This window comes from Emydura macquarii, unplaced genomic scaffold (assembly GCF_026122565.2).
Source record: "Emydura macquarii macquarii isolate MOO-44397 ecotype Brisbane River unplaced genomic scaffold, CSIRO-AGI_Emac_v2 contig_629, whole genome shotgun sequence".
Lineage (NCBI taxonomy): Eukaryota > Metazoa > Chordata > Testudines > Chelidae > Emydura > Emydura macquarii.
In genome coordinates, this window is record NW_027130766.1 from 3,417,693 (window position 1) to 3,431,471 (window position 13,779).

A 13,779-nucleotide genomic window follows, 5' to 3' on the forward strand; every position below is an offset into this window, starting at 1 on the left:
ACGAGCGTGTACATTCTAGTTTGGAGAAAAATTATATCTTTGGGCCCCGATCTTTCAAACACTTGATAAATGAGTAACTTTATAAATGTGAGTAACTCCATTGAGTTCAAGGGACTGTTCATGTGTAGTTGTAGGACTGAATCCTGAGTCCATGGTAGATCCAGAGTGCTTGTCCTAGCTTGGGGCTGTTTTTAATATTAATCACTGCTCTATATAGTTGGATCCTGAACAACCCTGGTTCTGTAGAACGAGCCCTGATCCCATCTCAAGGTTGAGATGGTTTTTTTAAGCGAACCAAGCTGTATAAAATTGGTTGTGTGAGCCTTTGAAGATAGTAAATAAGCTTAACCAGTTTAGGATAATGAATTAGTTCGAGTTTCCAGACATCAGACGTGGGTTTTCCATTAGACAGGCACACATTTAGGATGAGCTTTTTTGCCATCAATGAAAAAATATTGACAGTATCAATTTTCCCGTCACCGCCATGACCTCGGCTGATACTCAATGAAACACAGAGCTGAAATTCAAATCACAGGGGTTTGCCTTAAGACAGTGTTGAAGTTGGCCTCGAGCCGTTCCCACAAAGACTGAGATAGGGTGGCGTTAGGTGAGCGAACAGGTAGGCCTCCATCATGCAAACATACGCATAGGAGTCAATTTACACACATGAGCAGTGCTAGTGAACTCTGTGGAACAGCCCACATGCATAAAATTATCCAGGTGCATACGTGTTTGCAGAACTGGTGCCTTGGATGGTAGTTCTGGCCAAATTTTGGCCCTGATCTTATAAGTGGATCCAAATCAGTGGAGCCTTGTGGTCACAGGCAGCCTCCAAAGAAGTTAGTAGAACTCCCTATGGGTGCTGGGGTCCAGCAGCCTGGATCCGAGGGCAGGATCAGGGCCTTTTTTTTTTTTTTTTAACAATTGTGGAGGAATAGTACCTCGGACCCCTTAGCATTGGATATATTAGAATTGGAAAAGGTACTGAGAAGGGCCACAAAATTGCTTAGGGGTATGGAACCGTTTCTGTATGAGGAGAGATTAAAAAGACTGGGACTTTTCTGCTTGGAAAAGAGACGACTAAGGTGGGATATGATAGAGGTCTATACCACTTGATTGGTGTGGAGAAAGTGAATATGGAAGTGTTATTTACTCCTTCACATCACACAAGAACAAGGACTCACCCAATGAAATGAATAGGCAGCAGGTTTAAAACAAACAAAAGGAAGTATTTCTTCACCCAACGCACAGTCAACCTGTGGAACTCATTGCCAGGGGATGTTGTGAAGGCCAAAACTATGGCAGGGTTAAAAAAAGAACTAGATCCGCTCATGGAAGATAGGTCCATCAGTGTCTCTAGCCTCTGTTTGCCAGAAGCTGGGAATGGATGACAGGGGATGGATCACTCGACGGTGCGTTCTGTTCAGACCCTCTGAAGCACCTGGCCTTGGCCACTATCAGAAGACAGGACACTGGGCTAGATGGACCATTGATCTGACCCAATGTGGCCGTCCTTATGTTCTTCTATTACATGTGTACAAATGGATGCTTTATCAGCAGTACCAAGAGCAAGTCCTGACCAGTCAGCCTACAACATTTGCCAGTTACAAAAGTTGCTGTTATAAATATTTATATTACAGGAGCCCCTAGAGGCTCTCATGAAGACTGAGGCCTGTTGTGCTATGCATCATATAAACACATAGTCAGAGCTGCTCCGAACAGTTCATGATCTCAATAGGTTAAGAGTGGGAGGGGAAACAGAGGCACAAAAACGTCATATGCCCAAGGCCGCATAATAGAGAAAGTGGCAGTTCTAAATAGAAGCCAGGTAGCTTGCATCCTGTGTCACTGCATTATCCACTAGGCCATGCTGCCTTCACATTTAATTAAGAAAAACAGGAACGTTTCACAGAGAGCAGTTACACTAATACCCGCACTAATCAAATGGCCTAGGAACAGTAGGCCTATATCCTCAAAAAAGACACAAAGTCACACAAGTGTTTGCTATACCACACGCTTTGCCACATGTTCGTACTTCCGGACCTTTCTTCAAATGTCACAGATTTTAAGCAAACAGATGAGTATTTGAAGTGTTGCATGATTTTCTTTTGAGGAGGGGAACATCTTTTTGTTCTCTGTTTGTACAGATCCTAGCACAATAGGATCCTGGGCCATGACTGGGGTTCCTAGGTACTATTGCAATATACCTAATACATAATATCTGCTCATGCCATTTCAGCTCTTTGTTTCCCCGGTAACTGCAACGCTTATATTCCTATAGGACTTTGCATGCTCAAAGCACTGTACAAATATTAACTAATTCCCCAGTCGATACTCTGGGGTCCCTTTCTCCCTGTAGAAAGAACCGCTTTCCCACAACACACAGACTAAGTTTTGGTAGTTTACTCCTCGCCAATCCACGGGCAACAATTCAGAGAATGATCACACTATGGATATGGAGTTTCTTGGTTCTGAGTGGGAGTTAGCCACCATGACCCATTCTGTGGCCGGAGAGGTATGGACAGCAAAAGTAAAGTCTTGGCTCTTATCCTGAAATGAGCTCTGCGTTGGTGGAGCCCTGTGACAGCTTGAAGCGCCGTACAGGATTGGGCTTGGATCTGGCTGATTTAACGGCAGGCCTGGTAGTCTATGATGGAAAATGGTGGCATTGGTTGCCATACTTTTAATTAGGCTGTACATCAGTATTCACAACCATTTATCACCTGCCGGCATCATCGCTGAAATGAGGGTGAAAATCCTTTTAAAACTGGTAGTTCTTAAAATACTCAAGAAATAAAATGAATCTTACATTCATGTAGCGCCTTTTTTCATTTATCTATCTCTTTACAGGGAGAGACAGCGCTACTGAAATGCAGCCACCTCTGGGGTGGAGTGTACCAGCCATCTTCATTGCAACATGCTGCAAAACTGTGGAAGAAGGGGAAATTTTGACCAAAGGATACTGTGGGCTAAAGTTCCCCAGCATTTTTAGGGCCAAATTTTCAATGGTCTGGCATCCCTTTGCTAGCACATATCATGCAGTCACATTTTCATGCCTACAATGACCCGTGGTGCCAATCAGATAGAATGGTCAGACATTTTCCAATGAAATGTCAGTTTGCGGGAACTGAAGCTGTTTGTGGGACAGGTTCGATTTTGATGAATTTCCTGATTCCAAACATTTTTTAAAAAAGTTTAGAAATTGATAAAATATTCCATTTTGATAGTTTCTAAATGAAAAGATTCCATTTTCTGTTTTGAAATGATTTTTCAGTCAGAAATTTGAGTCGTAGTGTAAAAAAAAAAAAAAAAAAGTAAAAATGGTCTAAATTGAAATAAAATGTTTCCATTTACCTCATCCAATTTTTTTTCCAGATTATTGGTTTATGAAAATTTTTGAGATTTTGACTTTTCTTCCCACTTTGTGAATGGCATTTATATTTTTAAAGCTTCTAAACCTATCATGGAAAGGGACAGCCCTCTGCAGCCCAGCTCTAGTATCCGTTAAGATGTGCATCTGCCATCCTTCAGCTATAGACACACACACACAAACAAAAAACCACCAGGCTCATTTGTGTGTGTACACAAGTTGCATCCACTACGAAAGGGGATGGGCCTTCATCTCGTTAAAAAATGTGGCCCTTCCTTTGCAGAACAGACAAGGCCTACATTTTTAAGGTTTCACCCAAAATGATCACTTTGAAAGGCAACTAGTTTCAGGGTGAAACACAGCCGCTGTTTAACAAACCTCAGCAACATGACATGACAGTTTTAGAGCAGGAAGTGAACAATGCTGAAATCCTAGGGCAGTATTTTACACCAGGGAATTGTAGAATTTTGTTCCCCCCCCCCCAGTGTGCTGTTAACCAGAGTAAGATTTTTATTCTAAATTCCTCAGTTTAGACAAGGCGTAAATATACTATTTACACATCGGTTCCTTTCTCAGACCTGAAGAGCTCTGTGCAGCTGGAAAGCTTGTACCTTCCACCAACAGAAGTTGGTCTAATAAAAGATATTACCTCACCTATCTTCTTTCGCACTTACATTCCTGTATTTTAACTCTCCCTAGGACCAGGTCACCACCACCACCATGCTAAAATAATCTACAGTAAGCCGTGATAACAAAACGATAAATATACTCAGCTGTGCAGTCTGACATCCCCTTTACATTTCCCCCTAACATATAAAAAATATCCCTGGGGCCTGATGCATATCTAATGCAACAGGGCAGAAAGGCACCCTGCATTGGTATCCAAAGCAAAACCATGCAACTCCCTCCTCCTTGTCTCACGTTTATGGGCCTTAGAGCAGGTCCAAACCCCCCTCCCCGAGGGAGCTCATAACATTTAATTGCAATTTTTTTTTTTTTTTTGGTCTGTAGGAGCCGCTTGCTTATTGGGATTCCCATTAATTTGACAGGCAGATCCCAAGCAGGGGATTGGCTAGCAGCAGATGACGCCCATAACAACAAAGGTGGAGTTGGAAAAATTAGATTAAAAAAAATTGAGAGAGAAGGGGGGGGGGGGGAATGAAAAACTCCCTTCACCCGGCCGCCTCCGGCTCTGAAAGATAGAAGAGTGTCAATTTCACGGTATCGTTAACAAATCCAGCGGTTCGCCCAGTCCGGGAGGAAAGTGTGAATTTCCCTCTCGACCTGTTTGTGCATTTCCTGGTGCAAGAGACACACAACAAAACTCCCCATTTTTTTTTTCCCGTCTCCTTCTTCCCCGCGAGCCTGTTTACAACGCAGCCACTTGCAGTGTAGTGCAGGTTCCTTCTTTTTCTTTTTGCGCGTTGGTGCAAATGTCTGTCCCAGCCCTTTGGAGCTTTACAAAGAAAAATCTGAATTTTATTTTTGTGCATAGGTGGAACTTTAAAAAAAACCAACCAAAACCAACCACCCATTTTTCCGTGCATTTATTCGAAGGGGGTTGTAGGAAATCGACCATTTGAATTTTTTGGTGGCGTTGTGATTTGTGGCAAACGTCAGAAGAGGATTGTTGCAAATGTAAGATTTTTTTTTCCCCCCTTCTCTTTCCCTGTCTCTCCTTTTTCCCCTCCTCCTCCTCCTCTCTTCTTTTGGCTACAGTGTTGCAAAAGCAAAGAGCAATAAACACGCACACAGACACAGTCAGAGAGAGAGAGAGAGAGAGGGACAGACAGACACACAGCCCCGTAAGAAGAGAGAGTTAAAAGAGAAGAGGAGCCGGATTTCTCTGACAATTCCGTGTAGGGAGCAGCTGGAAAAGTGGAGACTGGTGAAGGGCTGTGAGGTTGGCTAAGGATCCAGGAGCGAAAAGAGCCCGGCTGATTGGAAGAAAAAAGCAGCGAGATGGAGGCGGGGGAAGTGCAATCTCTCTGCGGGGACTGGAGGGAGTCCACGCCCGGGGCCAGCGCTGCAGAGCTGGCCCGCATTCAACCAGCGCACCCCAGCTCAAACACCCACCAAAAACCCCCCAAAATAAAGCAGCCCCCGAGCTCCTTCTTCAGCCGGGCTGATTTGCAGGTAGGTGCATTGGAGAAAAGGAAAAAAAAAACAACCCACCCCGAACCCCACGACCTCCAGCCGTCAGCGCTCCCGATGCAGCCCCCTGTTGCAAGGGGAGGGTGGGTGGGAGAGACGGATCAGGGGGAGGGGGGGAGAAGGCACGATCCGAAGCGACGCTTGCTGCACCGGGCTGCTTTGCTGCAGCAGGAGCGCATGTGAGGCTCGCCATTAGCCGACGCTCTGGTTCGCCATCTGGGGCTGGAGGAGGCGCTTTGTTTCCTCCACTGGCTCCGGCGGCGGGTTGGCTGCAGTCGCTGCTTCCCCCCTCGGCGGTGCGGGCTCGGCGGGCGCCTGGCGGCTGGGTAAGGGGGAAGCGAGCGGGGGAGAAGGGCTGGGGGCTCCGGGGGTTTTTTTTGGGGGGGGTAAAGCGGGGAGATTTTTTTTTCCGGCTGGCTCCGGCGGCCCGATCGGGGCGGATTTTCCATGCGCCCGCAGAAGGGGGGGAGGCCCCGGGCAGCGCCATGCGGGAAGCGGCGGCTCCGGGCTGACAAAGCGGGGACGGGCGGCGGGTGCCTGCAGAACCGGACCCCCCTTCGGGGGAGCCGCGGCGGCGGCGGCAGGGGAGCGGAGCCGCGCCGCGCCGAGCCGAGCCGCCGCCTTGTGCGCGCTGCCTCTCCGCCCGCGGGGGGCTCGGAGCGGGGTACGCCGGGGAGCACGGCGGGGCCCGGGGGGGCTGCCCGGACCCGGCTGCTGCGGCTGGATTTCGGGGCCAGGTTCCCAGAGCTGGGCGGGGTTTTTTTTTTTTTGCATTTTTTTTTTATTCTTATTATTATTATTTTCATTTTCCTTCTCCCCCCCCCGCCCCGCCAGGCGGTTAGTTCCGCGCCGGGGCTGGCGAGGTCGCCATCCCCGCCCCGGGCCGCGCCGCCAGCCCGGGCCGCCCCGCGTGCCTGGGCTCGTTCCCCTCCCCGGGCCGGGCCGCGCCGCGCCGGCTCCCCGCCGGGTGGGTGGTTCCGGGCCGAGCAGACGCTTCCCCGCGGGCTCGGAGGCGCTGCCCCGGCTCGCTGGCTGCAGCTGCCCGCCCGGCGGACGGACCGACCGACCCGACCGACCGACGCCCCCAGCCGGGCAGGCAGCGCCGCCTTCCTCCCCCTCCCTCCCGCCTTCTTCCTCCAGCGGCTCCGGCGAGGCTGCGGCGGCGGCGGCGAGTCCTTCCCCCGCCTCCCCCCGCCTCCCCTGCCCTGCAGCCTCGGGAGGTGGGTCTGGCTCGGCTCCGGCTGCGCGCTCCGAGCTGCTGCTGCTGCCGCTGCCGAGCGAACCAGCGAGCGAGCGAGCGCCCTGCGCGGACGGAGCCAGCCATTGTCTGGCCGAGCCGAGCCGAGCCGAGCCGAGCGGGGCAGAGGAAGGCGCGGCGCGGCGCGGCGGGGGCCCGGGTAGGGCGGCGCGCGGCGCGGGAGGCCGGAGCCGGCGGGGTCGGGGGGATCCGGAGCGGGGCGAACGGCCCCGGCTCTCCCGGGCGGAGCGGGCGAGCCACGAGGCGCTGCCGGGCGCGGCGGGCCCCCCCCAGGCCGCGGTTGGGGGGTGGTTGGGGCGGGAGCCAGGGCCCGGTTCCCCCGGGAGGAGCCCAGCCCAGCCCCCGCTCCGGGGGGTAGCGGCGCCGGCCGGCCGGCGGGGGTGTCGCCGCAGCGGCCGGCGGAGGAGGCCGCCCGCTCTCCCCGGAGGGGGTGGGGGGTGGAGGGAGGGAGGCGCCGCGGCTGCTGCTGCTGGCGCGTCGGTCCCGCCCGGCTGCCGCTGCCTGGAAGAGGAGGAGACTGGCGCTGCCCTGCGCGGCGTGTGGGCGGGGGGGGGCTGCGCAGGGCACGTGGACGTGGGGAGCCCTCCCCCCCACCCCGGCCTGCCCCTCCCCTCGCCCGGGGATCCCCCCCGCCAGCCTGGCCTGCCCCTCCCCCCGCCCGGGGATCCCCCCCCCGCCAGCCTGGCCTGCCCCTCCCCCCGCCCTGGGGATTTCTCCCCCCCCCCCATCCTGGACTGCCCCTCACCCCACCCGGGGATCCCCCCGGCCATCGGGGGAGACCATCTCCGCCAGTCTCTACCCTCGCTTGGGGATCTCCCCACCTCCCCCCCCATCCTGGCCTACCCCTGCCCGGGGATCCTCCCATCCCAGCATGCCCCTCCCCCCGCCCCGGCATGCCCCGCCCCCGGCTCAGGATCTCCTCCCCACCATCCTGGCCTGCCCCTCCCCCTCCTGGGATCTGCCCTCCCCCACCTCCAGTACTGCCCCTCCCTCCTTCCCACCCACCCACCCTGGGATGTGCTCCTGACCCAGCTCCCCATTTGTTGTTGGGGGGGTTTCTGGGCTCCTTTCGCTAATGGGTCTAGGAAAAGGGGATGGGCTCCTGTTGTTTCACCTGCCCTGTCTCTGAGGTTGGCATTCCTTGGGGTCCCCCCTCCCGTTTCGAAGAGGAGGAAGAGGTCCAGGGAGGGGTCTGTCTTTCTGCAGTGTGCATAATGTAGTCACAAGGATGGGAAGGAGTTTTCTGGAGGGTGGGGCCCTGGGGGCGATGCTAGGTCTCCACAGTCCCAGTCCTCCATGCTGTGGAGCACTTCCTAACTGGAGGGAAGCTGGGCTCTCAGACCCCTCAGCCTAAGGGGCTCCTGTCCCTCACCTGGGACTCTTTTGGCACCAGGGTGCAATCTTCCAGTCTGCACCAGGTAAAGGGGGTGCAGTTAGCGGAGTTCTCCTCGTTCTGTTGTGATTGGAAAAAAGGTCCCTTTCTTGCTTGGAGAAGAGGTTTCAGTTCCACCACTGTGATGGTCCGAATCAGGTGTAAGAACATGGGGAGGGGGCAGGTTTGGGGGTTTTTTGCAAGCAGAGTTTTAAACAGAGTTTCTGTTTGCTTTTAGAGTGAAGCTTGGTAGATTGAGAGACAGCAGGAGAGACCCGAAAGGTGGAGAATGAACGGAGAAGCAGATTGCCCTACAGACTTGGAAATGACGGCTCCCAAAAATCAAGGTGAGAGCTGTCCTGTTGCCCGGGAATGGCTGGATTTCCCCCTCTGAAAGGGATCTGCCTGTGCTTTGAGATGCTCTCTGTGTGCCCGCCCTCCCCCCCCATGAGTAATCCCAAGGGCGCTTCCTTATGTGTGTGTGAAGTGAAGCGTTTGTACAAGTCTCTGCAGCAGGGTTTAAAAATGAGGAAGGTGCCTTAGTTGCGATGTGATGAGCAGTTGAAGCAAATCCAGAACCCGTACGTGGATTTGCTCTTCAGACGATGCTTTTGGTTAGTCCTTTCATGGGGACGCCAAATACAATTATTTAACGTTTGAAAGTGGCCATGACAACCAACAGAATTAAGGCTGATACGTCATTCCCACTCCGTGCGGTTGTGGGGGTAGAAAGAGGCCCGGCTGCAGTGGCGAGGGGGGGCCAGGCCCCCGGGTGCCAGCCTAGGCCAGCCTTCACCACACGCAGCAGGCAGGAGATGCAGGAGGTTCTGAGGGGCACCCCTCGGCGCCCCCCTCCCACGTGTCGTGAAGGGTCGGCTTAGCCCTCCTCCCCAGGCTGGGGTGTGTGGCCGCCTCCGTCCCAGCCAGTGCCAGGTTGCAGGGCTGGAGCGGGTGGGGTGGCCCGGCGGAGCCAAGCCTGTATTTGCGCCCCATCAAACCCAGCCCCCCCCATAGGTACAGACCCCCCAGGGCAACTGGGGGTGCTGCTGGGACCCCTCCTGCCCTGCGCGGGGGGGTGCCATGAGGCTTTGGTGGGGTGCAAATATAGACTTGGCCCCCGGGCGCTGGAGACCGTCTGTACGCCATTGCCTGGCTGGAGAGTTTAAGGATGCCAGTTAGCCTCGATTTTGAATGTCCAAACTTTTATTGGTCTGTGTCGTAACTTTAACATTCAAATGAAACATGCGGCATCAGATCCGTGCTTGGGGTGATTGGTCAGTAACCTCGCTGGAATTGCAACTGTTCACATCCGAGCTGAATTGACTCAGGCCTCTGCCTAGGGGCCCCCAGCTCCTGGATCATCCCAATTTCAGTTTTTATTTAAATAAAAGGGGAAAAAAAATGGGGTTAGCCCTCATGTACAAATCTGACTAGAAAAAAGTGCTTTTTTTTGTTCTGTGTTTATACAGCACCTAGCACAATGCAGGCCTGGGCCATCGCTAGCACTCCTGGATGCCATGAAATGCAAATAGATAATAATTTTCACTGATAAGGTCAGAATCAGGCTCCCTGTGTGAATTTTGCCTGGCAAATGGCTGCCTGAAGTGTTTTAAAAGCCTGTGGAAAAACAGAGACACAAATACTGGTGGGTGAGGGGGTCCATGAATGATAAAAGGACTGACTCCCCTCCCTACCATGCAGCCCCAAGGCTCCCATTAACTTCTCCCACTGAATCCTGGGGACTCGAAGACTGCAAAATCGGAGCCCCCAACGTGTAACTGTGCAAGCTGAGGTAGTGACATGGAAGATCAGATACCATGTGTCAGGGTGTGGATCATCACCCGTAGGGAGTCACTGACGTTCTCCCTGCCCCTGGCAACCCATGTACAACATTGCTTCGTTGGCAGTTGCATTCTGGATTTGCCTTCCTTCGAAGCATCTGGTAGAGGGTGCGGCCTTGGGCCAGACACCGAAGGAGATGACTGCACCGTTTGCTCTGGGTGCTGGATCTGATAGTACAATAACACAAAATGCATATTCATGAGCCATTTTGGTCTGTTAGGTAGCTCTGAAGATGCTGGGCTTCCTCCTCTCCCCCCCCCCTCCCCTATTTGATTGACTGTAACAGGTCTAGTGAGGCTGTGAAAGGGAAATTGTCCAGATCTGACAGGCACAGAATTTAGTCTTGCTTAAAATAACACACACACACAGCCTTCCTACCTGTCGGTCTGCTACCAAAATGGAGGACGTTGGTGAATGGGATCTAACTGGGAAGTGCTTTGAGGGGAGATTCTGCAGCAGCAAAGCTAAAGGGCCGGCAGGGATTTGGGGATGTACAAAGACCTTGCTTTCTGAATCGGATACGCCCTGGTATAATCAGGTTGGTTTATTTCAATGCCCTAGTAGAATCAGGTGCATTGATTTCAGTGGCAGTGCGTTGGTTTACACAAGACCTGGAGTTGGGGTGGTGGAGTGCAGGAATTTTTATACATTTCCATAAACAGGCCGTTCCCAGGAATGGAGCGGGGAATCCCATCACTGCACACCCCGAAACCTAGATGCAAGAGGTATGTTTGGGGTTGGCTTGGACCTCACTATTATCCTGTTAAAATCTGCTGTACGATGTTAACAGCCGTGGCTGGTCTTTGCATATAACTGCTGATGGGAATGCTGTGTATGGACTGAAAGCAGTATGTGAATGTAAATGTCACCTTGATCTGGAACTTGGAGTCTAATCAATATATTTTAACATTTCATTGATGGGTAGGAAAAGTTCAGATCTGTTAATTTTCCAAATGCTAAGGAGATCCGATTATTTTTAATTGGGGGAGAAGAAAAAACCCCAACAACAAATGTTTAGGCTAGCCAGCTCTGAAAATCACAGGAGATCTGAAGCCTCAGTTCCCTTTAATTTGAATGGGAATTAAGTTTCCATATCCCATACAGGGCTTTGTAAACCTCAGCCGTATCCCACATTGTGGGTTATAATTCTTGCAACATTTCACTTAAAATCAAAAGCCTTTGAAAGGTGAACTGCATAGTTGAAGGTAGTTTTGAATTGAGGGTCTGATCCAGCTTCCACTGAGGTCAAGAAGAGGTTTTCCTACAGGCTTTGTGTCAGACCGTAAGCCCAAATCCATAGGTTGAGCCTGTACCAACAGCCTGGTGCAGGCATTATGGAAGACTTGGAAGAGAAATACCTTTTAAGTACCAGTTTTGTGTGTGTGTTTTTATACCTTTATTTGCCCCCTTTGTGAAAATCCACTGACTCCTCCAGGATTTTCTGGAGATGCCCAGGAGTGCAACTTTGTGGATAAAGTGAGATGTCCATAAGATTTCCAGTAGCTGTGATGTCCCAGCATTATGCCACTGTGGGTTCCTCTAGTAAACCAAGGACTTTGACAAAGGAGGGAAGGAATTTTAAAAAGAAGTAGTGGGCAGGATGTGGGGGAGGGGAGCAGTGGTCTCAGTTCTGCAAGCAAATTCACCCAGCTGGAGCCCTGCTTCCGTGCAGATCCCTTTGATGTAACTGAAGCGCTGCATGGATGCCGGGGTCTACACTAGCCGAGTCCATTGCAGGATCGAGGCCCACATCGGTGCATCATGCACCCACGGCTTAGTTAATAGAGACTGGTCACGCGAACATGTACGGAACAGTGACCTCAGCTTTGCCAGTTGCTTTTAAGTTAGGCAGGCAGAAAATCATCGGACTGGTGATGTTCAGACCCGTTCGACGTTCTCTGTAGATAGGAGTCCAGTGGGCTCCTGGGAGTCCTATTGACTTCAGCAGACGTGAAGATCTGCCCTGGTGGTGCTCACTGAAGGATGAGGGCCATAAAGTGCTATGTAAAAGTATTGTTTGGTGGGGAAACGTCCATTTGTTTATTCCATTTAGTCTGTTTAGCTTTACTGTAAATAACTTTAATTTAAAAAATTACATATTTCACCCCGTTTGGGCTAAGAATTTATTTGCTACTTTGCTGCCTAGACCAAATTCCTAGAATTATAGAAATGTAGGACTGGAAGGGGGTCTGTCTAGGCCAGTCCTCTGCAGTGAGGCAGGACTAAGTATTATCTAGACCATCGACAAGTGATTTGTTGGAACCAAGTAGTTTGTCTAACCTGCTCTTAAAAACCTCCAGTGACGGAGATTCCACAGCCCCCCCCAGTAATCTGTACTCTTACAGTTAGGAAGTTTCCCTTAATATCTAACCTAAATCTCCCTTGCTGCAATTTAAGCCCATTGCTTCTTATCGGGTCGTCAGTGGTTAAGGAGAAAAATTTATCACCCTCCTTCTTATGACAACCTTTTACACCCTTGAAGATTATCATCATGTCCCCTATTAGCCTTTCCCTTTCCAGACTAAACAAACCCAGTTTTTTCCGTCTTTCCTCCCAGGTCACGTTTTCTAGACCTTTTAGCATTTTTGTTGCCTCCGGATTTTCTCCAATTTGTCCACATCTCTCCTGAAGTATGGTGCCCAGAACTGGACGCACTACCCCAGTCGAGGCATGAACAGTGTTGAGCAGAGTGGAAGAATTACTCCTTGTGTCTTGCTTTCAACGCTCCTGCTAATACAGCCCAAAATGGTGTTTGCTTTTTTTTTTTTTTTTGGCAGCCATATCACTTTGTTGACTCTTCTTTAGTCTGGGATCCACTATGACCCCCAGATCGTTTTCTGCAGTATTTCTTCCTAAGCAGGCATTTCCCATTTTGGATTTTGTGCAATTGATTATTCCTTCCTAAGTGCAGTACTTTGCATTTCATCCTGTTTAGTTCAGACCATTTCTCCAGTTTGTCAAGATCATTTTGAATTCTAATTCTGTCCTCCAAAGTGCTTGCAACGCCTCCCAGCTTAGTATCATCCACACAGTTTATAAGTGTACTCTCTATGCCATTATCCAAATGATTTATGAAGATTTTGAATGGAACGGGACGCAGGACAGATCCCTGCGGGACCCCACTTGTTTGTCCTTCCAGTTTGACTGTGAACCATTGATGATGACTCTCCTGAGTACGGTTTTCCAGCCAGTCATGCACCCCTCTTATAGTAGGTTCGTCTAGGCTATATTTCGCTAGTTTGCTTATGGAGAAGGTCATGTGAGACAGTATGAAAAGCCTTACTAAAGTCGAGATGTAGCCCATCTACCACTTCCCCCCAGCCTCTACGCTTGTCACCCTGTCAAAAAGAAGAGGATTAGCTTGGTCTGACATGATTTGTTCTTGACAAATCCATGTCGACTGTGACTTATCACCTTGTTATCGTCTAAGTGCTTACAGACTGATTCTTTGATTAACTTTGGCACCAGAAAGATAATGGAGCAAATAAACGGATTGGTCTTTAATTCCCTGGGTTGTTTTATAGATAGGTACTATATTTTCCTTTTCCAGTCCTTTGGGATCTCTCCCGTCCTCCACAAGTTCTCAAAGACAATTGCTAATGGTTCAGAGATCTCTTCAGCCAGATTCAGAGATCTCTCTGTGGATACTAAGGTCCAAAGGGACCATTATAATCATCTGGTCAGATTTCCTGCATAACACAGGCCAGAGGCCCTCACCCAGTAGCGCTGTGCATGTGTTGATTGCTGAGAGAAACAACCAAGGAAGATAACGATTTTTAGCTG

General features: G+C 50.9%; 1 protein-coding gene across 6 annotated transcripts in view; it reads left to right on the forward strand.

Moving 5' to 3' along the window:
- Nucleotides 1-5,140: 5,140 nt before the first annotated feature.
- The window catches only part of UBTF (upstream binding transcription factor), a 30,114-nt gene continuing 21,475 nt past the window's right edge, over nucleotides 5,141-13,779 (forward strand). For 3 of the 6 annotated variants that reach the window (XM_067541055.1, XM_067541059.1, XM_067541058.1), the window contains exons 1-2: nucleotides 5,142-5,506; nucleotides 8,393-8,501. In XM_067541055.1, coding sequence (XP_067397156.1) covers nucleotides 8,444-8,501 — 58 coding nt within the window. In that variant the 5' untranslated portion in view covers nucleotides 5,142-5,506; nucleotides 8,393-8,443. Of the gene's footprint in view, nucleotides 5,507-5,645; nucleotides 5,851-6,898; nucleotides 6,922-8,392; nucleotides 8,502-13,779 lie in introns of those variants that run through there. The other 3 variants (XM_067541060.1, XM_067541057.1, XM_067541056.1) reach the window with 3 other exon arrangements.